The following is a 25,460-nucleotide window of genomic DNA, read 5'->3' as shown; positions in this document are numbered from 1 at the left end:
TGTAAGTGTGATCTAAAACTGGCTAGTGCTAGTGAAAAAATGATTTTTTTATTGGCTCATTAGCCCTGCCAGAAATAAAAACAGTGCAAAGCAGTTACTATTGAAGACTGCTTGGTGACAAAAGGTCGACATGTTTCAGCCAATGACCATCTCGAGAGTATGTATGGCTTTCATCAGGACCAAAACAAAGCTGCTGCTAGAAAGTGTTACACACGTGCAAATAAAGTTTGTAAACAAAGACCAAACCAGTTAATGCTCTTGCGGATACAATCTCGCTGGAACTTGTCTGAAAGCAAAAACAAAAAGACACAGATAGAAACAAAGTAAGTATTCAAACCTCTTATATGAATACCAATAGTGTTTGAGGAAATGGTATGTATGCCTCAAACATAGTGCATCTGACCAATCTGTTTGGAAGCTCTAGTAATAAAGACTCACCCAATTTGTGGGACAAGTGGGCCCACCTCAACCTGGTTACAACTCAGGATAGGGAGCCCCGCTCTGCAAAGATAAGCAAGCGTAAGCTAATCAATACATTTTGCTATTAATTGGTGCCAGGAAATGTGAAAAATATCGATATTAACCAACAAAATTAATCAGAACAGGAGGCATACAATCTAATGCACGTAAAATGAATCCGAAGGATCCACATCATGCATGGGCAGACCTAAAGGAAAGGTGATATTAAAATTCACCCCTCATTGATGTTCTCAGAGGAGATCGGAATGAAGTAAACTTGGGCGATTGAAAATTCGAACTAAAGTTCATGCCGAATTTCCACCACCAAAACAGCGCATCCTGCTCCAAGTCAAGGACAACAACAACAAAACTATAGGCAGAACCTAACATAGCCCACAAGCCGAGCAATCTCGAAACTATTGTTAACTGATACTCGTGTCTCTACACTCACCGCTCCGTCGGTACTCCGTCGTAGTACAGAAATTGCAACCGGAGGTACCGACGGGGTGGGGGGAATGGAAATATATACCCATCTGTCTCAAGCTCCGTGGGAAGATGTAAAGACCCCGTAGGTGTCTAACAGTGCTGCCTGTCTCCATGGGAGGATGCAAGGACCCCATAGATGTCTAACAGTGCTGCCTGTCCCCATTCCGGCGCTAGCTGTTGGGGAAGTAGTGTGCTTCGAAAAACGCATGCTATCATACTCACACCCATACCATACGGCAATTGTTGGAAAGCCCGCACATGGGAAACAATCATTGGATATAGACTAAGACCCAGCAAGAGGGTGTGTTTTTTTTAAAAATGATAAAAATTGAAGCTCGAGCTTTATTGACATAGAGCTACAAAGTCACAGAATGAAAGACCAGTCAGTGCTTACATGATTACAGAAAACCCAGTATCGGCAGAAATCATTTGCCATTTCCCACATTGTCCATCCCCAAAGAACCTTCAGATAGACTCACTTGTGTGAAAACTTATAACACTCACTCTAATAAGATCAAGAGTAGTATCCTCAAACATTGGAAGATTCTTAACATTGGTACAGAGGCCCTAGCACCTCCACTTTTTGCTTTCAAAAGAAGTGCAAATATTAAAGATCACATTGTACATACCAGACCAAGAATCACGCACAGTGCTAGTGAACAACAGTCACTATGGGGTTTGCCACCGGTGAGAGGACATTACCCTTGTTGCTCAGGTGCGGCTTGTCCACAGACTTCATATATGACAGAAGTGGACATCGGCACTGGGAAACCTTGGTCTCTGAAGAAACACACTAATTGCAATAGTGATAATGTCATTTACCCAATTACGTGCCCTTGTCTTTTGCGGTATGTTGGTATGACCACACGAAAGGCTAAAATCAGAATCCTTGAACACAAGAGCACCATTCGGTGTAAGAGGAGGGCTACAAAAATGACAAATCATTTTTTGGATCTTAACCACCAGGCAGATGACCTGCGTTGGACAATCTTGGAGCAGCCCCTCATTCCCCAGCATATTACAGACATTTAAAAATGTCTCTTTAGAAGAGAACAGCAGTGGGTGTTCCGCTTAAAAAGTGATACCTTAGGGCTCAATGAGGATATCCCCTGGCTGTCTCTATAACTTTGTGTCTTTCATTGTAGTCGGTTTACCATCCGCATTTTTAACAAATAATTGGTTGGTCAAATATTTAAAATCAGGCATACACGAAACCATGAATGTGTTTATTTTTACGGAGATCATGATTTTGAATACGAAACCCTTTCCTCTTCCTCGATTGTTTAATATATATTTTTTTAAATAAATATCTATATGCTTCGCCATATATCGGGAACGATTCCCATACTTAATGTGGGCAATGGCAAATGATTTCTGCCGATACTGGGTTTTCTGTAATCATGTAAGCACTGACTGGTCTTTCATTCTGTGTCTTTGTAGCTCTATATCAATAAAGCTCGAGCTTCAATTTTTATCATTTTTAAAAAAAACACACCCTCTTGCTGGGTCTTAGTCTATATACAATGATTGTTTCCCATGTGCGGGCTTTCCAACAATTGCCGTATGGTATGGGTTTGAGTATGATACCATAATGCGCATGCGTTTTTCGAAGCACACTACTTCCCCAACAGCTAGCGCCGGAATGGGGACAGGCAGCACTGTTAGACATCTATGGGGTCCTTGCATCCTCCCATGGAGACAGGCAGCACTGTTAGACACCTACGGGGTCTTTACATCTTCCCACGGAGCTTGAGACAGATGGGTATATATTTCCATTCCCCCCACCCCGTCGGTACCTCCGGTTGCAATTTCTGTACTACGACGGAGTACCGACGGAGAGGTGAGTTTAGAGACACGAGTATCAGTTAACAATAGTTTCGAGATTGCTCGGCTTGTGGGCTATGATAGGTTCTGTCTATAGTTTTGTTGTCGTTGTCCTTGACTTGGAGCAGGATGGGCTGTTTTGGTGGTGGAAATTCGGCATGAACTTTAGTTTGAATTTTCAATCGCCCAAGTTTACTTCATTCCGATCTCCTCTGAGAACATCAATGAGGGGTGAATTTTAATATCACCTTTCCTTTAGGTCTGCCCATGCATGATGTGGATCCTTCGGATTCATTTTACGTGCATTAGATTGTATGCCTCCTGTTCTGATTAATTTTGTTGGTTAATATCGATATTTTTCACATTTCCTGGCACCAATTAATAGCAAAATGTATTGATTAGCTTACGCTTGCTTATCTTTGCAGAGCGGGGCTCCCTATCCCGAGTTGTAACCAGGTTGAGGTGGGCCCACTTGTCCCACAAATTGGGTGAGTCTTTATTACTAGAGCTTCCAAACAGATTGGTCAGATGCACTATGTTTGAGACATACATACCATTGCCTCAAACACTATTGGTATTCATACAAGAGGTTTGAATACTTACTTTGTTTCTATCTGTGTCTTTTTGTTTTTGCTTTCAGACAAGTTCCAGCAAGATTGTATCCGCAAGAGCATTAACTGGTTTGGTCTTTGTTTACAAACTTTATTTGCACGTGTGTAACACTTTCTAGCAGCAGCTTTGTTTTGGCCCTGATGAAAGCCATACATACTCTCGAGATGGTCATTGGCTGAAACATGTCGACCTTTTGTCACCAAGCAGTCTTCAATAGTGTTAGACCTGTCAGCCCTTTGGGTGGTCCCTCCTCATCATTATTTATTTTGTCCCACTTTTGCCTCAAACCCTGTTAGAATTTTTCCTTTTTGGGAACCACCAGACTTTTTAGTATTGATGCAGATTCAGGGAGCCATTTTATCTACCCCCGGAACTTCTGTCTGAGGGCCTGGAGCACAAAATGGTAGCCACCCATTGTCACCTGTGACATCACTGGAACCTACTAGAACCTTCCAGAACATTCCAGAACCCTGTGACAGTGTGAGGCAGGTTTAGAATGTTGGGAAGCTAAGTCAGAGTTGACAGTTGGAGTTGGCACCTGACTGGTGAAGAGAGAGGAGCAGAAACCTGAAGGAGGAAGGAGTGAGGCAGCAGGGGTGGAAACTTGTGCCTGGAGTGGGGTCCATAAACCCACCCTTGATACTAGTCCCTACTGACTGAGCCCAGCCTGGAGCCCTGTGTGGGAGAAAGCAAGAGAAACCATCTTAAGGACCTGGACAGCAGGAACAGGCCTTAAAAGTAAAGAACAGCAAGTTCCTGACCTGGTTACTGGTAACTTCTTGAAGTCCGACGTCGAGAAGCCTGGAGACCTGGAGCCCGAGGTGGAGAAGAGGCGCTGACTGGAAAGCAGACGTCGTACCCGGAGCCGCCAGAGGTCGAGAGAGGGCGCCGACGGAGGTCGTGGAGAGTACCAGAGGTCGAGGAGGAAGTCACCCGAGGTCGTGTGTGCGGCGTGGACGGGGGAGTGAAGTCCGCCCTCCGGAGTCGCCGGAGACCGAGGTGAAGCGTGCCGGAGGTCGGGAGTGGAGATCGCACTCCGGAGCCACCGGAGGTCGACATCGAGCCGAGGCAGCCGACATCGAACCGGAGCCGCCCGAAGTCGACATCAAGCCAAGACTGCCCGACGTCATCGAACCGGAGGTCGACATCGAGCCGAGGCCACCGACATCGAACCGGAACCGCCTACCGGCGTCGTCAAGAACTGTCATTGCGCCGAGGCCGCCGACATCGAACCGGAGCCGCCTCACGGCGTCGACACGACTCCAGCGGCGTCGGAACTTCATAAAAAGGGCAGTAAGTGGAATAGAGGGCACCTAAGGCCCTGTGAAGCCCTAAGAGACCATCCTAGAGGCTAGAGAGGTGCTGGAACCAGCTTGATAGTGCCAGGGGTGAGCTGAGACTAATACAGAGGGGTTGTGTAGTGTGGGAGAGCCAGATCCCTAGATCCCCCCTTGATCTACCTCAGTTTAGGCCTCAGCCTTGTCCAAGCCTGGTAGGACATCTCTCAGGTCATCCAAAACTCTACAAGCTGGGATTGGGTCAAATCATCCCATAGTACCTCAGGAATGTGAACTGATTTTCAAGTGTCACTGTTGGCTTTTATTATTTATTGAGAGCACTGTATTTATTGTATTCATCCTATTTATTGCCTCACAGTATTTATTGTTTCACAGTATTTATTGTTGCACAGTATTTAGTGTCTCGCAGTATTTATTGCCTCATAATATTTAATTGCCTGTTATGTAATGCACTTATATTTATGCCCCGATTATTTATGATCTACCTTATTTATTGAATCGTTGAAGTATTATTTATTTGACTTACCCTTCCACAGGAAAAGCCTTGTGTACTGTGATTGTACTATTATTTATTTAATCAGCAACTAAGAGAAAAGAAGATAAAGAGATATATTTTCAGTATAATTTGTAAGGTGTAGTGTCGTTTTTGGAACGGATGCACGCATGGTTATTGTGTGGGTATGGCGTATGCTTAGCACGGTGCCTGACCCCTGACCACTCGAGCCAAGCTACCAAAGTGTATGTCTGGGAGAACACCACCACCCTTCCAGTGTGGGAGTGTTTTTCTAACAAATAGTAACTGCTTTGCACTGTTTTTATTTCTGGCAGGGCTAATGAGCCAATAAAAAAATCATTTTTTCACTAGCACTAGCCAGTTTTAGATCACACTTGCACATCTTTCAAATGAATCTTCTTGCGCTGCGCCCTCACTTCACATAAAGTGCTCGTCTTTGGGATCTGAGTATCCTAATTCTCCATATAAAACATCCCTGAGCTCCCACCTCTCAGTGCGGTGGTTGTAGCCCTCAGTGGGACTAGGTTTTCCCACTGAGAGGAGAAAGCCCAAATGATGAAGCATGTCACCTTCTGGTGAGTGAGGGCATTCATCCTGAAAGAGATTCTTTTCCTTTTCTTTATAAGGGCACTGTCATTCTAGACCAGGGGTCTTCAAACTGTGGGGCGCGACCCCCAGGGGGGCCGTGGAGTGATGCAAAGGGGGTCGCGCCTTCCCAGTCACACTTCTGCCCAGGCCCAAGGGCTTCAGCCCCCCCCCCACACTTCCCCCGTCCTGTGTCTCAGTGTCTCAGCCTGGGCTGCTGCAGTGAAACTTGAGCTGCTGGGGGCTCAGCTGGGCAGTGTCTGGATTCCTATCTCCGGCACCCCCGTGTTTTTTCACAGGTCTTTAAAGACCATTTAACATGCCTTTGTAAACTGCTTACAGAGGCTTAGGTTTTTTTGCTGGTTCCAGTACCCCCTGGGTCCCCACTGTGCCTATTCCTTACATTTGGATTTTACATTCACTGCCGTAGTGTGAGAATGCATTTCATGGAAAGGAATACAAAGTTGGCTTCCTGGGGGCGCCGTGTGTGAAAGTTTATTGTGCGTTTGAAGCACCTGCTGCAGCGTTTCTATCCCCGGCAATTACCAGGCCTCACATAAATGTCAAGATAACTTGTGTGATTATCTTCCTGGAGAGAGATCAGAATGTTGTATAGTTGAGGTTTTGACTTAGGTGATGTTAGTGCAGAGGGTTAATATGCCTGCTGCAAAGAACGTGTACCAAGTAGATTACAGAGTGCGTATGATGTGAAGAGATCAGCAGGTTACTGCTTTAAAAGAGGCATCCTTTTGTTACTTGCAATTTATAACTTAAAGTCCTAATAGAGAATAGTGAGCGATTAACTTTCATCCTAGAACTGCATACACACTGCAAAGTATACATTATTAGACCATTGATTAATGTTGCAAAAAGGGTTAATTTGGCTAGAAATCAATTCTTATTATTAAAGGAAACTCCCAACTATGCTGTTTCTTTTTCGACTCTGAGTTTGTGCTTCTCCACACCAAGCACTCTTGAACTATACTGCCTACCAGTATGGATGACATGTGACTCCTATACTTTTAGTCCTTTGGCTTATGTAACATTTCCTATACACTGATTTACACACTTATGATTGATTGTCTCTGTGTAATGTGTGTGTGATGCAAAGTGCTCAGACACCCTACACTGGTATGAGTGGCACTATATAACTAATTCAATGCATCTGAGAGTGTGGGGTTATGGAGACTTGGTCACTGTTAAAGGGTGCTAGTGAGAGAATCCGTGGTGGGGGTGGTCATTGTGAGGGGCACCAACAAACATTGTCGCACAGGGCACCACCAGCACTAAAGCCGGCCCTGGGAAGTATGCACAGATAAGCGCTGAAGATACCGCTTTAGGTGACTGATTTTTTTTGTACCGACTGGGCCACCAAAATAATCTGCTGGCAACCCTAACCATAGGACTGGAAGTTTGTTGCAGGATCAGCACATTATTTATTTTCTTCACCCTCGATCCCCGATTAATGCCGCAATAGTTTAACTTAGATATTAAAGTCTACGCCCCCGTCAATAACATGCTGAGTTACTTCATGGGTCTGGGAATGCACCCTGCATTCAGACAACTCATTCCTCATTCTCGCCCTTCATTGTCACGCTCACCTTGCACTCACAGCGATCACAATGCACTCACACTGATCACCATGCACTTGCACCATTCACCCGCTCACCTTGCACTCACAGTGATCACAATGCACTCACACTGATCACCATGCACTTGCACCATTCACCCGCTCACCTTGCACTCACAGTGATCACAATGCACTCACACTGATCACCATGCACTTGCACCATTCACCCGCTCACCTTGCACTCACAGTGATCACAATGCACTCACACTGATCACCATGCACTTGCACCATTCACCCGCTCACCTTGCACTCACAGTGATCACTCTGCTCTCAAAATGCACTTGTCCTGCTCACACTATACCTCAACCTGCAGTCACACGAGTACACTACTCATCCTGCACTCATGTGACACTTCACTCACCTGTCCCCCTCACTAATCAATATGCAACTCACTCAAACAAGCCCATCAGTAATCATACATTCATTCATCCCATTCTGAACTTGCATCCGCACCCAAAATGAGAGAGGACAGCAAGGGAGTGAGAGAATTTGATTGAAGAGGTCAGGGATGAAGAGGAATGTGAATTGCCGAAGAGAAGTGTGGACACGCAAGAAGTGAGTGTGATCCAAAGGTGAGGGCTTCTGTTAGAACAAAGGGGAGATGTGAAAGAGGAAGGGGGGACTGGAGAGGTGTAAGATACAAATAGACAAAAATTTGAATGAAGAGACGAGGTGAATGAGAAGTGCTGAGGGGCACGGGAGGTGACAGGGCCAGAGAGGCCATGAGATACATGTGAGAGACTGTTAGAGATGAGGGCAGTGAAAGGACAGAATGGCAAGAGGTGATTAAAGGTGAAGTGAGAGGTTGAATGGGGAGAGTTCAGAAGTTGTAAAAAGGGGTGAAAGAAAATGACCTGCAAAGTGAGAGAGGGATCCGGGGTTAGGAGAGGAGAGAGGGATGGAAGGGAGGGGGTGAGAGGAAAGCTGCATGGGTAAAAGGCTTAACTCTACACAAAACCGCCAGGGTTTTAAGGGACCCCTGCTTCTTACGGTCAGGGCCAGGTGAGCTTCTAATGTGGCAGCACGTATTGCTGCACAGTGGAAGGCCCTTCACAAAGGTTGACTTGAAATCTTTGATGATAATTGCTGTATTTTGGTTATAAATGGGTACTGATTGGGTGAAATCTTTCCTCAGCGTTACTGTGTGTAACAAATATCAAAATAATGAAGCAATGCTATCCCAAAATACGCGGCATCACATAACCTTATTTACATTTTCATCCCACGCAATTTAGTCAACAGGTTTAGACATTTTTGTCAAGAGGGGGTCCTTACGCCTCAAAATGTTGACAGGGGGGTCTCGGCATCCAAAAGTTTGAAGACCTCTGTTCTAGACACAGCTTGATTACAATATTCCTCTTTTCATGCTCATGTTTTAAAGTTGCTCAGACCCGAGAGGTTATTTGTGTTTTGCTGGACAGGATTGGCCAGGCTGGGCCAGCAATCCACATAAGCTAGGCTGTACTCCATGGTGAAAATGAAAGCATTGCCAAAAGCTAGCCAAAACTGGGCTCCCAAATGTGGGCCTGGGTAGGGAGATTTGCTTAACCTCAAAGAGTCGGTAGACCAACACTCAGGATGTGCCTGCACAATCCTTTGGTGCAACTGCAAAGCACAAGTTACGATATATCTGTAAGAAACATTAGTAGTGATAGATTCCTTACCTTCGAATTACCCCCCCGGGCGTCAGACTGGATCCGGAAAGTTTTCGTCAGCAGTACCCCTATGCGTCTGTAGGCGTAGTCGTGCGGCTCCGCGTGCGTCATTGGTACTGAGATGACGTCACTGGAGCTACTTAGACGCACTGACGTCAGTTCTGTACATGACTTGTCATGCCAGGAACGCAGAGCCATACAAGAAACTGACCACTGGTGCCATGAAACTAGGGCCCTGAAAGGGATAACTTTAACCCTAGAAATCAGTTCGCAGAATGGGGAGGATGGGTGGGGCCGTAAGGAATCTATCACTACTAATGTTTCTTACAGATATATAGTTACCGAAGGTTAGTAACTTGTGCATCTGAAAGAAACACAAAGTGATAGATTCCTTACCTAAGAATAGATACCCCAGCAATACCAACCCCGGTGGTGGGGTCTGCGAACCAAGATCACACCAGAAAATCCTAGAAAACAGAACGGCCAAAGAAGCCGTCTCTCAGGACTTGGATGTCCAGGCAATAATGCTTGGTAAACGTGTGCACCGAGGCCCATGTAGCTGCCTGACAGATGTCATGCAAGGGAACTCCCCGTCCCAAAGCAGTAGTGGCTGCCGTCGCCTTGGTAGAATGACCAAGCAGCCTCACCAGAGGCTCCTTTTTAGCCAAAGAATAACAAGCCTTTATGCACAGAACGACCCACCGAGAGATGGTCCGCGTGTGCACGGCCCGACCTTTCTTTTCTTGGCGCCCACGTAGCCAACAAAGAGCTGCTCAACCACCCGGAACTGTTGTGTGCGGTTCAGGTAGAATGAGAGCGCACGTTTTCGGTCCAGACGGTGGAGCCCTTCCTCTTTTGAGGGATACGGAGGCGAATAGAAGGTGGGCAGAGTGATGGTCTGCCCGATGTGAAAGGCAGTGACAACCCTTGGCAGAAAAGATGGATGAGTCCTTAGAACCACTTTGTCTGGATGGACAGAGAGAAAAGGAAGTGTAGAAGAAAGAGCCTGGAGCTCACCCACTCTTCTGGCAGAGGTGATGGCCACCAGGAAAGCTGTCTTTAAAGTGATAAGACGAAGAGGACAGTTATGAAGTGGCTCAAAGGGAGCCCACATCAGATATGTCAGAACCAGATTCAAGTCCCACTGAAACATTACGAACGGAACAGGAGGGAAAAGATGAGTAATGCCTTTCAAGAATCTATTTACAACAGGGGACTTGAAAAGGGAAGGCTGATCTGGAAGCCGTAAAAAGGCTGAAATGGCCGAGAGATAGCCCTCGATAGTGCCCAGAGCAGAGCCCTGCTGGGCTAAAGAAAGGAGGAATAGAAGGACCTCTGAAAAGGGGGCAGAAAGGGGATCCACAGCCTTTGCCGTGCACCATGCCACAGACTTATTCCACCTGCAGGCATATACCGTCTTAGTGGAGGGACGCATGGCTGCCAAGATTACATCAAAAACTTCGGGAGGCAGGTCAAAAGAAGTCAACAGCCGCCGCTCAATCTCAACGCAAGGAGGTGGAGGCTGGACAGGATCGGGTGGAAAACCGTCCCTGATGCTGCGACAGAAGATCCTCCCGAAGAGGCAGTCGGATCGGGGGATCGATAGCCATGCAGAGTAGCTCGGGATACCATACTCTTCGTGCCCAGTCCGGGGCCACAAGAATGACTTGGGCCCGGTCGCACTTGATCTTCTTCAGCTCTCTGGGTAGAAGTGGTATAGGCAGAAAGGCGTATAGTAGACCGCAACTCCACTCGCAACCAAAAGTGTCACCTAGCGAGTGCCGCCTTGAAAATTCCAATGCGCAGAACTGATGACATTGCGCGTTCTCTTTGGTGGTGAATAGATCTAACCAAGGCTCTCCCCACTGCTGAAACAGACCTTGCGCCACGTCCGAGTGCAGACGCCATTCGTGATCCATCATGCACTGGCGGCTGAGTTAGTCCGCCCTGTTCAGAGAAACTGGCAGGTGTTGAACCACCAGGGAAATGCCTTGATGTTCCAGCCATGTCCAGAAGCACAGAGCCTCCTGACATAGGATCCAAGACCCCACCCCGCCCTGTTTGTTGCAGTACCACATGGCGGTGGTGTTGACTGAACACCTGCACTAATTTCCCCTTGACAGAGGGAAGGAATACCTTCAGTGCAAGTCGGATCGCCCGAAGCTCCAGAAGGTTGATATGGAGCCGGGACTCCGCCAGAGACCAGAGTGCTCTTATCTCCACCTCTCCTATGTGGCCGCCCCATCCCAGAAGGGACGCGTCTATCACCACTGTGTATTCCGGTTAGGGAAGGGAGAGAGAGATGCCATTGACCCAATCGCGATTCGTGAGCCACCACTGCAATTGTTGTGCAGTGCCCTCTGAGATCTGGACGGGATCAGACAGGTTGCCCTGATGCTGTGCCCACTGGAACTTCAGGTTCCACTGCAGAGCCCGCATATGCCATCTGGCATGTTCCACCAACAGGATGCAGGAGGCCATCAGGCCCAGGAGCCGGAGGGTCATCCTGACCGAAACCCGAGATAGAGGCTGAAAGATCGGAATCATAGCCTGCATATCCTGGACTCGCTGCTCGGAAAGGATAAACCCGAAACTGCGCCGAATCCAGAACCGCTCTGATGAAGAGTCGGAGAGGGAATCAGGTGCGACTTCGGCATGTTGATGGAGAACCCCAGCAAATGCAGGAGGTCGGCCGTAGTCTGGCGGTGGGAGACGACTGCTTGGGGCGAGTCCGCCTTCAACAACCAGTCGTCGAGATAGGGGAAGACCAGAACCCCTGATCTGCGCAGACGAGCTACGACCACCGCCATCACTTTCGTGAACACCCGAGGGGCGCTGGTAAGGCCAAAGGGGAGCACAGTGAACTGAAAGAGTCCAGTGACTTCCTGCTGAAAAAGCGCAAGATGGTCCCCCGACATGCGGTGGTACTGAGGTGGCATGACTGGAGGTGAAGTCTCGAAGGGGAGGGTGTAGCCCCTTTGGACAATTTGCAGAACCCACTTGTCCAATGTGATGTCACACCAGTGGGGGAGAGGATGGTGAATTAAGCCACCCACTGGCGTTTGAGGGGCGTAAAAGGTCGGATAGAAAGGCTCTGCAGTGGATGCTGCAGGGGTGGAGGTGGACTGTCCCGCCCGCTGGCCCCCAGAACCGCCTCAACGGTCCCCACGTCCGCGCTGAGGATGCTGCTGCGCAGGCCTGTGGCTCTGGAACAAACGCGTTGGGGCACCCCTTCCGTGGCCACGAAAGGAGCAAAAAGCGGAAGGCGGAGGAGGGCGAGTGGCCGACAGGCCCTAGGACTTGGCCGTAGCCCTTGAGTCCATAAACCGCTCCAACGCACTATCCGCTTTAGTGCCAAAAAGGCGAATGCCATGAAAGGGCATGTCCATCAAAGGGTTCTGGACATCCCCTGAGAAGCCAGTCGTCCTCAGGCAAGCGTGGCGCCGAAGCACCACAGACGTGGAAATCGTCCTGCCCAGTGAGTCTGCGGTATCAAGACCACAACGAATAGTGAACTTTGCTGCGTCTTTCCCAGCTGCTATAGCTTGGGAGAGTTCCGTCCGTGCCTCCTCCGGATAGTTGGGCAGCACCTGCGCAACCGTATCCCACACGGAGTGTGAATATTGGCCCAAGAGGCATGCGGTGTTCACCGACCGCAGCCCTAAGCTGGCAGATGAAAACAGCTTCCTGCCAAGCTGCTCCAGCTTCTTGAATTCCCTATCCGGAGGTGCGGATTGGAACACGCTCTGGGAAGCAGAGGCTAGGACAACCAAGCTCTCGGGAGTGGGGTGTTGGGAGAGAAAGAGGGGATCGCCCGGAGCCGGGCGATGGCATCGGGCCACGTCCCTGTCCACAGGAGAACCTGTGTTGGGTCTGGACCAAGTGCCCAAAAGAACATCAGAAAGTACGTCATTAAAAGGCAGAAAGGGCTCCAAAGAGGTTGCCACTGGCAGAAGCACTTCTGTCAGGAGGTTAGTCCTGACGGCCACTGTAGGGAGTGCGAGGTGGAGGGCCTCGGCTGCCCTACGCAACACCACTGCATAACTGGCTCCCTCCTCTGTAGCCACGGTAGGAGGAGACAGCATGCCAAGGTCAGGTGAGGTGTCAAAACCACTTGCATCCCCTAAATCCTCTGCCCAGTCCGGATCATAATCACACTGTTGTGTGAGAGGGTCCTCAGACCCCTCCCAGTCCTCCCTTTCCTCCGAAGTCTGCGAAACAGGCTGAAAAAAAGGAGGACGGACATAGGGGGAAAAGGGCCCCATCGGCGTCAAGCGACGCCGATCCGGCACCATGTCTGGTTCACGGCTGAAACTGGAGTCGACGTCGTCCCAAGGAGCGGGCGACGTCGGAAGTGGTGCCGGTGGGGTCGACGTTGGTGGAGGTGTTATAAGGTCAACCGGTGTCGACCGAAGTCCGATCCCGGTTCCCGGGAGATCCAGCGGCACCGGAGCTGGCGGTGACGCCGGGGAAGGCGCTGCCGGTGACCCCGGGGAAGGAGCCACCGGTGACGCCAGGCTGGAGCCACCGGTGATGGAAGGACAGGACCCCCAGTCAGCCCCGTGGGGCCTGTAGGCGCACCGGTGGGGCCAGACGGCCCAAAGAGTCGGGCCATGGCAGCAAGAAACACTTGCACCTGGGCAGGCGTCGCCGGACACAGAAAGGGTGGGTAGGCCGGCGGCGACTTCGCAGGCTCCGCCGGAGCCGTGGGGGTAGCACCACCCGCACCCTCAGCTGCGACGGGAAGTCGAGGAGGGACGACGCTTCTTCGACTTCTTTTTGGAATGCTTCGACTTACCTGACCCAGAGTGCGAAGACTTGGATCCAGAGGAACGATAGTGACGGCTCCGTGACCGGTCCCTCGACCACAGGGACCTTGAGCGGAGCGGAGCCGACTGTTGGACTTCCAGCAACTTTTGGGACCTCTCCCGCAAAGTCTTCAGTGCCATGGCCCGGCAGTCGGGGCACGACATGGAGTCGTGGTCGCGCCCCAGGCAATAGAGACACACGCGGTGTGGGTCAGTCCCCGACATCAGGCGGTGCCATTCCCGACAGTTCTTAAATCCGGGCATCCCTACGACACCAGGAGTCGATAGACTCGAAGAAAATTAGACAAAAGGCCTAAAAAAAAAACTCAGTCAAAAAGTGACTGGGGGGTACTTGCTCGTCCCGGATCTGGACTTGCTGGCACGGAAAAAGAAAGAACTGACGTCAGCGCGCGTGGGCGCGTCCAAGTAGCTCCAGCGACATCATCTCGGCGCCAACGACGCACGCGGAGCTGCATGAAGACGCCTACCGACGCGCAGGGGTACTGCTGACGAAAACTTTCCGGATCCAGTCTGACGCCTGGGGGTAATTCTAAGCTAAGGAATCTATCACTACGTGTTTCTTTCAGATACAAGATCTCTATTCCAAACTAGACAGAGTAGCTTTGAGCAGAGGGAACAACAGAATCGGAGGTGGAAAGAGATTGGTCCATGGGGTCTCAAGTCTCATTTGCTGTAGTCCCTTTCCTAGACCTTGACAGACACGCCCTTCTGAAACAGACTATGCGGTGACTGATGGAAAACTGTTGTGCTACCACATACTCCCACTCCTTGCAAAGAGTCAATGAGTATTAAGTCTATGGAGTGGCTGTGGAAGACAATAGGTAAGACAGCTCTGAATGTAAACTAGACATTTCATGATTGGTCTCATACTAAAGGTATCCTACTCAATGCACTGGAAGACTAGATCAACAAATAAAACTGACATTTGTATTGATGAAAAAGGGAAAATTCCAAATAAGATTTAAAGATGCAGGACTAGTAGGTGTGAAGCTCATTAAAATACTGAAATATTAGAAAATTCAATAGCAATTGACATAGCTTAGTCAAATTAGCAAGGTCATCATAAAACTCATACTGGAACAAAGTTATTACCTTCTTTTGTTTCAGCACATTCTTGCAGTGCTAAACTCTGGGATCCTTCACTGCGCAACCTTTAAAATTAAAAGCACAGGTTTATAATCAGCACACAGGTCAATATGAATTTGGAGAAGCATTGTAAAGGGGGGGCCTAGATGTTGCATGTAATAACTTTGTGATTCTCCACTGATGGACAACAACTTTTGATAAACTTTCTAAGCTCTTAAACTTCAGCCCCTTCAGCAATTACAAACTCTCCTAAGTGTAAGACTATTAGTACTCCGTTTTATTTATATTTTTCATTCCAATCTTTATTCGTAACACATCAAACTGCAGTGTCAACTAGAGCCTCAACCTCTTGAGGTTTACCTAAACTACTACTAACAAGTTGGAGAGCACATCTCACATGTAAGGTGATGCGGTGGATATGAATCACAATCTTGAGTTCTCCAGCACTGTTAGGGTTACTATTAGTGCCCCATTTGCATGGCTTACGCTTTAAATATACTTAACTTCCCAATAATATCATACTCTGCATATTTTAAATGAAAAAAGGTACACAAGTCTGAGAAGTTGGCCTGATGTATGATGTCACTAGTTCTAGTGTACACCTTATATCAGTCCAAATACCCTTATGGTGATTGGTTGTAAAGTCAACCTTATAGACCAGCTATCCTAGTGGTAGCATGGACAAGAGCAGTCTTAGGCTAAACTCTGAATGGCATGTGAAGCCAGCTGTGATACCATATATAATCCCTTGAATACCAAATGAAAGGACACCACAACAGATATATATAAAATAAAGTGTATTTATTCTAGTCAAACCCTCAGCACTCTTTATTAGATTAGAGGTAAGTACAACACAGTCTTATTTAAGCATACATTAAGTCACACAGGTAAGTAATACAGTTAGGCCCTAGGGGCCACGCAAACCATATGCTAAGTAAGTGGTATAAGGACCACTGTCACGGAAATAGAATAGGCCTAGGGAATCACTGGGGCTACACTACACTAGCGTTAGTTAGGAAGTGGGAGGCCCACGGGATTCGTGTGCAGAGTGGAAACACTCACGCGTAATGCGTAAAAGTCACTAGCAATAGTACAGTTTAGAAAACGATAGATTTAGGACACTTCCGGAGTAGCTAGGAAGTTGAGACTGGAAAACTAGACACTAGGATAGTCACTATCCTGATGAGCACCGGAGTACCCAAGTTACCTAGCCCACAGGCTGCGGGTGCATAGGGGTGAAGATGCGTCGGTTTTCGTCGTCGACTCCTATGGATGCCTGAAGAAAGATGCTGACAGGCAGTCAGTGAAGAGTGTCCGGTGGATCCCAAGGCTGGGATCAAGAAGAGAGGAGACCTGCAAGCAGAAGGGACAGAGTCAAGGTCACTAGCCAGTGACCACGTGGAACCAGGAAGGAACCAGGCGATGTCGTGAAGATTGCAGGTGAAGGTGAAGCTTGTCGCTGCAGCCAGGAGGACCAGGAAGCGTCGAGGACGACCAGGACCAGGAGGCGAGCTGTCCCACGAAGGCTCTTGCTGTCGGCGGCGTCGAAGTTGGACTAGGACTCACCAAGCCTTGGCAAGCTGAACCCACGAAGAACGGAGGACTTGCTTCTGGTGCAGACCAGGAAGGTCTGGGGTGCTTCTTCTTTGCAGAGAAGCGGGAGCCAGTCTGGAGGAGCCAAACCAGCGCAGAAGATTTCAGGGTGCGTCGTCACAAAGGCCACTAGCCAGCGGGCAAGCAACCGGACAGACGCGGCAAGCAGGAAAATGCAGAAGGGCCCCACGCAGGACTCGTGGAGTGTGGGGGGCTGATCTTCGGTGCAGATGGTGCTTGGGGTTGGGGCTTCTCAATCCCCGGTGCACAACTTCGAGGGTGCCTCAGAAGCTGCGCTTTAAGTTACTAGCCACTTTTCCCAGGTAGCCGGTCCCACGTCGCTCGTCGCCTCCACGGATCTCAGCTTTGCTGTAGATGTGGATCAGGGTCGGAGAAGTCTGGAAGTCAAGGCTCTGGTCGGGCTCTGCAGTCGGTTCCTCGTAGAACGTGGGCAAAGCAAAGGGTAGTCTCTTGATGGTGCCTGTTCGCACAGGGTAGCCACTCCTTGGCCACAAGGGAGATTCTTCAGTCTTCTTCTTTCGTCGAATGTCGAAGGTCCAGAGTTTCTGTTCAAGTTGCAGGTTCAGGATAATCTAAAGTCTTGAGGCCCAACTCCCACTCTTATACTAATCTGGAGGGCTGGGATACCTGCTAGGTCACGCCCTATGGGTGGGACCTGGGAGGGGGTGGTTACACCCACTTCCCTTTGTCCAGTTTCGCGCCAGAGCTGGGGCTGGAGTGCCCCAGCGCCGGTTTGAACTGGACTATGCAAGGAACACCTTGTGTGCCCCAGGCATGTCTCATTCCTTTCAGCCCACCCTGCCCCAATACACTAAAGGCTGTCTGGGGAGGTGCTAGCACCTCCCCAAGCAGGAAACCTATTGTCCAGGCCTCCCTGGCTGGGATCACTCCCAGCTGCAGGAGGTCAGACTTGTGTCGTGGCAGCAGCATCCATTTTGTGATGCTGAGGCTTTGGTCAGAGGCTAACAGTGAAGTATGATTTTAACATGTCTTTCCCTCTAGGAGGGGGGAATAATATCCTCATGTCCAGAAATGGCATGGGGGTATTATTCCACAGTGTTAGACACCTTACACGACATGTTTCGATAAAGCCAAACCATAGTTACCATAACCGTTTAAGATTATAAGGCACTTTAAGAGTATATGGTAGGCTATATCATAGAACAGCTATAAGGACTTGGTTCCGAAAGCTGCAGACAGGCTCAGCTCATGCTAGAGCACCATCTCACATGTTACCAAGCACTCTGCCTCCAGGATTGTTAAGGCCTGCCATAGGAGTGACTGATAGGTACACATGTGTCTATATATAAGGGTAGATATAGGCATACTATATCTAAGCAAGGGGTGATTACACGACCATGCCCCAGCTGAGTGATCAGCCAGTTGTGTCTGATTGGAAGGCCAGACCAGGGGTGGCATAATACATGCTGCAGCCCCTGGGAGGCCTAGGGTACACCTATGCCCTGGGTACCTAGGGTACACTGTACAGGGTCCAATAAGGTGATCCTTACCAATTGAGAATGTACCTAGGGTACATGGAGTCCATTTTAAAGAGAGAGCAGACAGCCTGAGACCCTGAATGGCAGGATCTCAGGCCAACTAAGTCGAAAAACCAGCTAGACACGAGGCAAAAAGTTGGGGGTAACCATAGTCAGATATCCACCTTCCTACAACAAGGTCACTGAATGGCTACTGCATGTAGGTGATTGATTAAACATGACAATACAGAAACGCTCATTTGCTCCGTCCCACTGAACAAATCATTATCAACTCTGAATATCACTCTTCAATCGGGTTGGCCACACCGACGCCTAGGGTTTCTCATCTGGCAAAGTTTTCCCAAATACCTGTACCTTTATCCACTTTACAAGAGTTGGAGTACTGCCGCTCAATTGATCACACATTGAATGAAGATCTTTAAAAACTGACTTTCCAGACTTTTTTACTCGAGTTGAAGAAACTTTTTTGAAAATAAATTACAGATTAAAATATTTATTTATTCTTGTATTTTGCAGCAAACTCGTGGCTGCCATTAAACATGAGGTAAAGCAGAGCAATTAGGAGGATTGCCTTTACGTGTACTTACTAACTTAAGGGTACTGGCTAGGACGCCATCTTTATCATTGTGCATGGAAAGAAAGGATCTTGGTTTGTAGCCTATCCAACGAAGCGTTTAAACTCGAGAATAGAAATCTCAAGACCTCTATGGGTAGTGAAGGAGCTGCAGTGACAAACCAGAGAATACCAGCAATGAGAGCTGTACAATTCCACCCAAAAAGCACTGTGTTCTAGTAGGTGACTCTGGTGTTGGCAACAGTTTGGGACTTCCAGACTTTAGATCCTAAAGACTGGAAACATTACTAAGAGGGACAAGTTTGCTACCCAGACCACTCAAAACAGTTTCCAAAAAGTTGCCATAAAGCTACAGTGGACTGCAGCCTGCCAACAGACAGTTCTGAGTCTAGGCACTTGGCAGCCCATAAATACCAATGGTAGTCGATGCACCACAGTATTGACTCTATAGAGTACTAGACTATGGAGGAGGGCATCTAGGAGTGGATATGGTATGGAGCCAGAAAAGGGTGTTATGGGATTTGACCACAAGTAGAGACAGTGAGGCACAAAGAAACCAACAGATAAAGTACACAGGTCTATGATTCTATAGCGGAACAGCAAAAGGAAGTCACACACACACACACACACACAATACAAGTTCCATCCACATGCACGTACAGTGTGCAGACAGGAAATCAAACACCACAGTAATTGGTATGGTATTTGCGCAGGAGCAGAGAACAAAAGCAGAAACCTTGATGTAGATGGTGAAAAATACTACATCAAAGACAGGCCATGAAAACAAGATCAGAAAAAACATCTTAAAACTCAAGTTTTCCATTCACAGCCATACCTACAGAGGAAAGAGTCAGCTCAGTCACAGAAAAACAGCTGTTATCAGAACGGTTTTAATAAATAAAATTTTTTTTTTAAAAAGAATGGAGTATTAAATAGTTTCCCTGAATGCGGTTTTATTCCCGACCCCATTTTAATAGTTAGGGGCCACAATACATTTAACATTTCTTACTAAGGCTTACAGCCACCATTATGATGGGAACAAAGCATAATCAACAGAAACCATCATACAGGGTGCCTTAATTTAATCTTTACATGAAATGGGGTGGGAGAGTGGGGAGTGTAGGAAGCTGGTTCTGTATATACTATATCAAAGAGAGGTATAGTGTGCACAGAGTCCAGTGAGTCCCCAAAGGTATGGCAGAGATTAAAGTAGATAATACCTTACTCTCGATTTAGCGGTAGCTGCGCTGTGCAGTCTGGCTTATCAGAGGGTAGTGTGAATGCATTTGGTGCACATACTCTAGAAGGCAGGAACATACACCCAAGGAATAACTCTATGCCAACGTTTGCAGAAAAATATTGCTTTAGTTACTTTTATTTCTAGGAACCAAGTTGAACTCAGTTACTAGCAAGTAGATTTTTATGCAATACTTTCAAATTACTGGCAATATCGCCAACGCCAAAGCTTCATCTTGGGGGGAGAATCGTGTCGGTGTGGAGAGGCACTGCGGGACTCAATCTCCCATCAGCCCAGCGTTCCTGACACAGCACTCTTAAGCGCAGCTCTGCCTGCGGCGTGGGACATGCCCGGGACGCACCCGGGCGATGCCCAGGCCAAGGGCAGGCCCGTCCACGCGCATCGGAGCCCCGAGGAGGCTGTGCTGGGCCACCCCCCCCTTTAACTCCGACCGCCTGACATATTGCCTTTAAGAGTTGGGCTCTGATTTGGCGATGGGGAAAAGGAAATCCACCACCAATGGAGGCGAGTCAACTAATACTCTAGATGCCTTCCTCATAAGAGCCTCAGATGCGCTGAATAAAGAGATTCAGACTGTTGAACGCAGATCATCAATGGGCGACCTAGTAGCCCCAGAATGCCCAATTGACCATGCTAACACTGACCCCCCGCCTGCACATATGGAAGATCCGTGTATTGCCTCCGCATCCTCTAATCCAGTTGTAACCCGCTCAAAATGCCTAAATTCAAAAGTTAATGACAGAGCTCACTCTCCGCTCGCCCATGCTGAACCGCCCCCTAAAAGGAAGAGAGAGGGGGTGGGGGTTAGACTATTCACAAAGTCAACTCTCGCTGTTCCACTTGCAGCTATAGTAGCCTCTGCACCTACAAGGGACACTTTAAAAAAAAAAAAAAATGGAACAGTCTCCTACACGCCTATTTCAGTCCTTCTCAGATAGGCTTTACAGAATTGAGGCAACCCTTGAGTCTCTAAACCTCACTAGAACAGGTATCAGCGGTGTGACTGAGGCTGGGACACAGAAGACAGCACAACCCCCTGAACATACCATAACATCTCAGCGCCACCCCCCCCCCCCCCCCCCCCATCACGCAGGATAGCAAGAGACCTGAAAGTGAGCCTTTCAGGCCAAGAGGCCCTCAACTAGCAGGCATGCCTGTTGGAGAAGCTAGAAACCACTCTAAATTCTCCAACTTGCAAGCTTCCCATTATCCCTCTAGTCATTCCCTGAAATCACAGAGAACATCTGGCCCATCTTTACTATCCTTACCATCGACTTTGGCACACCCTAGAGACTGTGATATTGAAGTGATAAATGGATCTAAAACACTTTGTGACTCAAGATTGGGCCTTCTCCCCGCTGCTTCCCCCTATGTAATTGTTCTGGCGAATGTTCCCAAATTAGTGGATACACAGAGAGAAACCATGGACCAGCTTATCACCAAGGCGTGTCACTGGATTAGCAAACACGGGGGAGTTAATCCCTTGTTTCCTAATGGCAAGAAGGGGGGCATGGGTAGGAAACTCGAGGAAATCTATTCAGGGGGACTGTGTGGTAGTCAATTTTAACTCGCACCATCTGGTCCAGCAATTGTTTGACCGCTTACCCAACACAGCCACGCAACAATCTCAGATGTCTGGTCTGCCACTTGTTTTTTTCTACAGACCTGTTCAACCCTCTTATAGGGCTCAAACTTCATTGATCCCATACAGCAAAAGTCATGAGCCCCCTTACCTTACCCTCCCTATCAATAATGGCTTCAGTGCTTTAACAGACACGGATGGGTGTGATTAACCAGGGTGGGGGGGGGGGGGGGGGGGGGGGGGGAATTTGACCACTACTAATCGACTCCAAAGTCCTAGGAACCCAGGGCCCAATTCTCCCAAATCCCACACAGTATTTTCCAATCATACCCTCATCCCCAAAGAACATGTTAAATTAGTCTCTTGGAATATTGCTGGACTAATATCTAAAGGGTTCAACCTAGACTGTCTAGCGTTTGGTACTAAATATGACCCGATTTGTCTACAGGAAACATGGGAAAGAGGTCAGTTTGCTTTGGCTGGTTATCGTTCTTTTAATACTCCAGCCAGCCCTTCTGTGTCTGGTTGCATAAGCGGAGGGGTTCTATCCCTGTTAAACAAATACTTTGAATTTAGCAGTCTTCATTTTTAATGACTCTCCTTATTATCACTTTCTTTATTTAAAAGGATTGAAGGATGACACTATTCTTTAAATCAACTATTATAATAATAATTTTAACGCAAACATGAAAAAGGTTGATATATTAGAAAGAGATGTCAATACATTTTTCAAGAGTCTTAAGCAGCCACAAAAAATCCTATGGGTGGGCGACTTCAACGTACATTGCTGTACCCTTTCAAATAAAATAGTATGTGGTTTCTCTAATGATTCTGGTGATTTAATTAATCACTTTGGGCACGATTACTATGGCGATGCCCTGAACAGATAGTTTTTTATTAATAATCTGGAAATTATGAACCAGATTGACTCTAGCTCTAGCTCCTTACTACATACTTTTGGATTGCCCAGTCAGGGTTCGACACTAGATTATTTATTGAATTCTTTGTCCTTGAAAAAGTCAATCTAAAATCGCAATTATGCAATATGGTTTTAGCGAACACTATGCCATAATTGACGATTTGGCATGGGAAGGAATCGCCCAGGAGCAGTCCAGACATATTAACCCTGCAAAAGCAAGGAAAAATGGGATAGTTCTAAAATGGGAGCAATAAACAAAGAGAAAACTGTCACAGTGGTGGTCGGTAACAGACTTGACGACATCATGACTTGTCTGGCTGCTAACCCACACCCAATACATGTAAACCTAGCCTTCGACAGAATACTATCTGATGCAAAACAGGCACTAACTAGGGAAGAGACCAACCTCTAATAGCCCAGGCCCTAAGTGGTTTGACCAGTCTTGCACTAAGGCCCTATCTGTGCTACATCAGGCACTTAGATCTACTCCTAGGGATGCAGCACTGGTCAAGACTCTGCAGCTTCGATATTTAGAGGCCAGGAAGCGAAGAACTAAAATTCTCAAAGAAGAAGCATGGGAGAACCTTCATCAAGCGGCCCTTTCAAAAAATTTTAGGGATTTTTGGAGAGTCATCAATGCCCCATTCCTTAAATCCTCTGAAGATTTGACTACTGTGTGAGAAGTTGGCCTGGAATATGCTGTCCACTAATTATAGTGGGCAGCTTGTACCAGTCCAAACAACCCTTATTGATGAATAGGTTTAAAGACAACCTTTATTGAAAGCTATCCTAGTGGTAGCTATGGAGAGCAGCCTTCAGGCTAAGTCTTGAAGGAGTGTAAAGCAGCTTGGTTTACCAGATAATAACCTCTTGAATCACTAAATGAAAGGAGAACCACACAAGGTATATACAAAATCTATGTATTTATTTCTAAACACTCACTACTAATCTCTTTATGAGATTAGAGTCCAAGATTCCAAGATACACAATAATACAGTTCTAAAACGACAGTAAATAGCAGAATATATAATGGGCCCCAGGGGCGGACCAAACCATATATTAAGAAAGTGGTATAAGAACCACGACTTGACGAGACAGTGCCTAGAGCACGTAGAATCGCTGGGACCCAAAGGAACCACCCAAGGTAGTGACACAGGAGACCCACGGGGAACACAGGCGCGAGCCCCGTATTATTCTATGGGAAAGTCCTGGTTGGAATTTTAGAAGTTAAGGACACTTAGGAGAGGACTTTGAGCAAACCCCTTTAGACTTAGGGCGTTCAAGGGCCAGCACCCACAGGAGCACCGGAGTACTTGAGTTAGCTCACCCAGAGAAGCCGGGTGCATAGGTGTCAAATGGTGTCAGGAATCGTCGTTTATTTCAATGGCGATCTGCTACAAAGTGCTGCTGCCGGGAAGAAGAAAAGTGTCCGGTGTGATCCAAGCCTAGGTCGAAGATCAGAAGAACCTGAAAGCAGAGGGTACAGAGTCTGGGTCACTTGCCAGTGACCAGGGGCACGATAAACGAATGCCCACCGATATCGGGTGTTTCAGGTGCGAAGAGGTGAACCTCGACTCTGCAGCCACGAGGACCAGGAGGCGTCGACGACGACCAGGAGCTGGATTCGAGCTGTCCGACGAAGGATGTAGAATGTTGCGGTGTCGGTGCTCGGATTTAACCCAACAAGCCTTGGCAACAGCAACCCACGCAGGAAGAGAAACGATGCTTCGGTGCGGACCAGCAAGGTCCTGGGGACTCCAAGCGATGGAGAGTCGGGGCACGTCTGGAGCAACCAGGTAAGCCCAATTAAAGTTAGAGTTGCCTTCACAGTAACCCACCAGTCGACGGATCAGGGATCGCCAAGGGACCTCGAGAGGACTCACTCGATACCAGCCCACGGGACACTTGATGAGTGTAGGCCGGTAATCTTCGGCGGAGACACTGCTCGGGGTGTTCACAAAAAGTAGCCCAAAGCACAGCCACAAAGATCGACGCGAAGCATGTACACTTGCAAATGTGCACGGTGTCCAGGGGTTCCGGTTCCACGGTCCCCACGAGGGCTATGGGTCTCAGCTTTGCTGGGAGCTCGAGTCGGCCTCTGGGAAGCCTGGGAACCCACCTCCTGTGTTGCAAATTCTTCGGAGTCCGGCGGTAGCTTCAGAGATGCAAACCGGTCAGATGAGTCTTAGGTGCCTGCCTTGCAGGGGAGTAACTCCTTTACTCCAAGGGAGATTTTTCAGTCATCTAGCACCTTGCAGATTGTCGAAGTTCCAGGATTCTGTATCAGAGTTTCGTCCAGGTGTAATCTAAAGTCCTGTAGCCAGGGGTTCCTATCTTATACCCAATGAAGGGGTGGGACAAACTCTAGGGACCCACCTATGGGAGGGACAAGAAAGAGGGGTGGCTACACCCATTTCCTTTGTCCAGTTTCGTGCCAGAGCAGGGGCGGAGTGCCCCTGCAACCGGTTTGAGCTGGACTATGCACAGGGACACCAAATGTGCCCCCAGTGCAGACTTTAAAGCACTCTAGGAGTGCACCCAGCCAGCCCCAATACACTAGCTCCTGTCTGGGAGGTGGCGACACCTCCCTGTGACAGGAAACCTATTGTCCAGGCCTCCCCTGCCAGACGGCTGTCCAACAGCAGGAGGGCAGACTTGTGTCTGTGGCTGGCAGCATCTATTTTGTGATGCCAGGGTCTGTTAAGCTGGTACTGGGTATACCGGTGCTGTCATGTCTCTCCCTCTAGAAGGGTGGGATCATATTTCCACACCAGTTACTGGTGTGGGGGTATGATTCCAAGGTGTTTTACACCAAACACGACATGTTTCCATGCAGCCATTCCAAAGTTAGCATTTACAGTTTGGTTACAATGCACTTAAGAGTATATAGTCTGGCTGCATCACAAACATCCCCGGAATAAATGTTCCGAAAGCTGCAGAGGGGCTCTGCTCCCGCATAGGTACCCTCTCACATGAAATCCAGCACCCTGCCTTCAGGATTGTTAAGGCCTGCCATAGGGGTAACGGATATGTTTA

General features: G+C 48.1%; 1 protein-coding gene across 1 annotated transcript in view; it reads right to left on the bottom strand.

Annotated features, from left to right (window-relative positions):
* BUB1 (BUB1 mitotic checkpoint serine/threonine kinase) overlaps window positions 1-25,460 on the bottom strand; it is an 850,308-nt gene that overhangs the window by 620,366 nt on the left and 204,482 nt on the right. The window contains exon 11 of the mRNA XM_085611813.1: window positions 14,985-15,043. Within this exon, the coding sequence (XP_085467939.1) occupies window positions 14,985-15,043 (59 nt within the window). The remainder of the gene's footprint in view (window positions 1-14,984; window positions 15,044-25,460) is intronic.

Source organism: Triturus cristatus, chromosome 6 (assembly GCF_964204655.1).
Source record: "Triturus cristatus chromosome 6, aTriCri1.1, whole genome shotgun sequence".
Lineage (NCBI taxonomy): Eukaryota > Metazoa > Chordata > Amphibia > Caudata > Salamandridae > Triturus > Triturus cristatus.
Note: the sequence above shows the minus strand (reverse complement) of the source record. Positions and strands in the feature narration are given on the sequence as shown.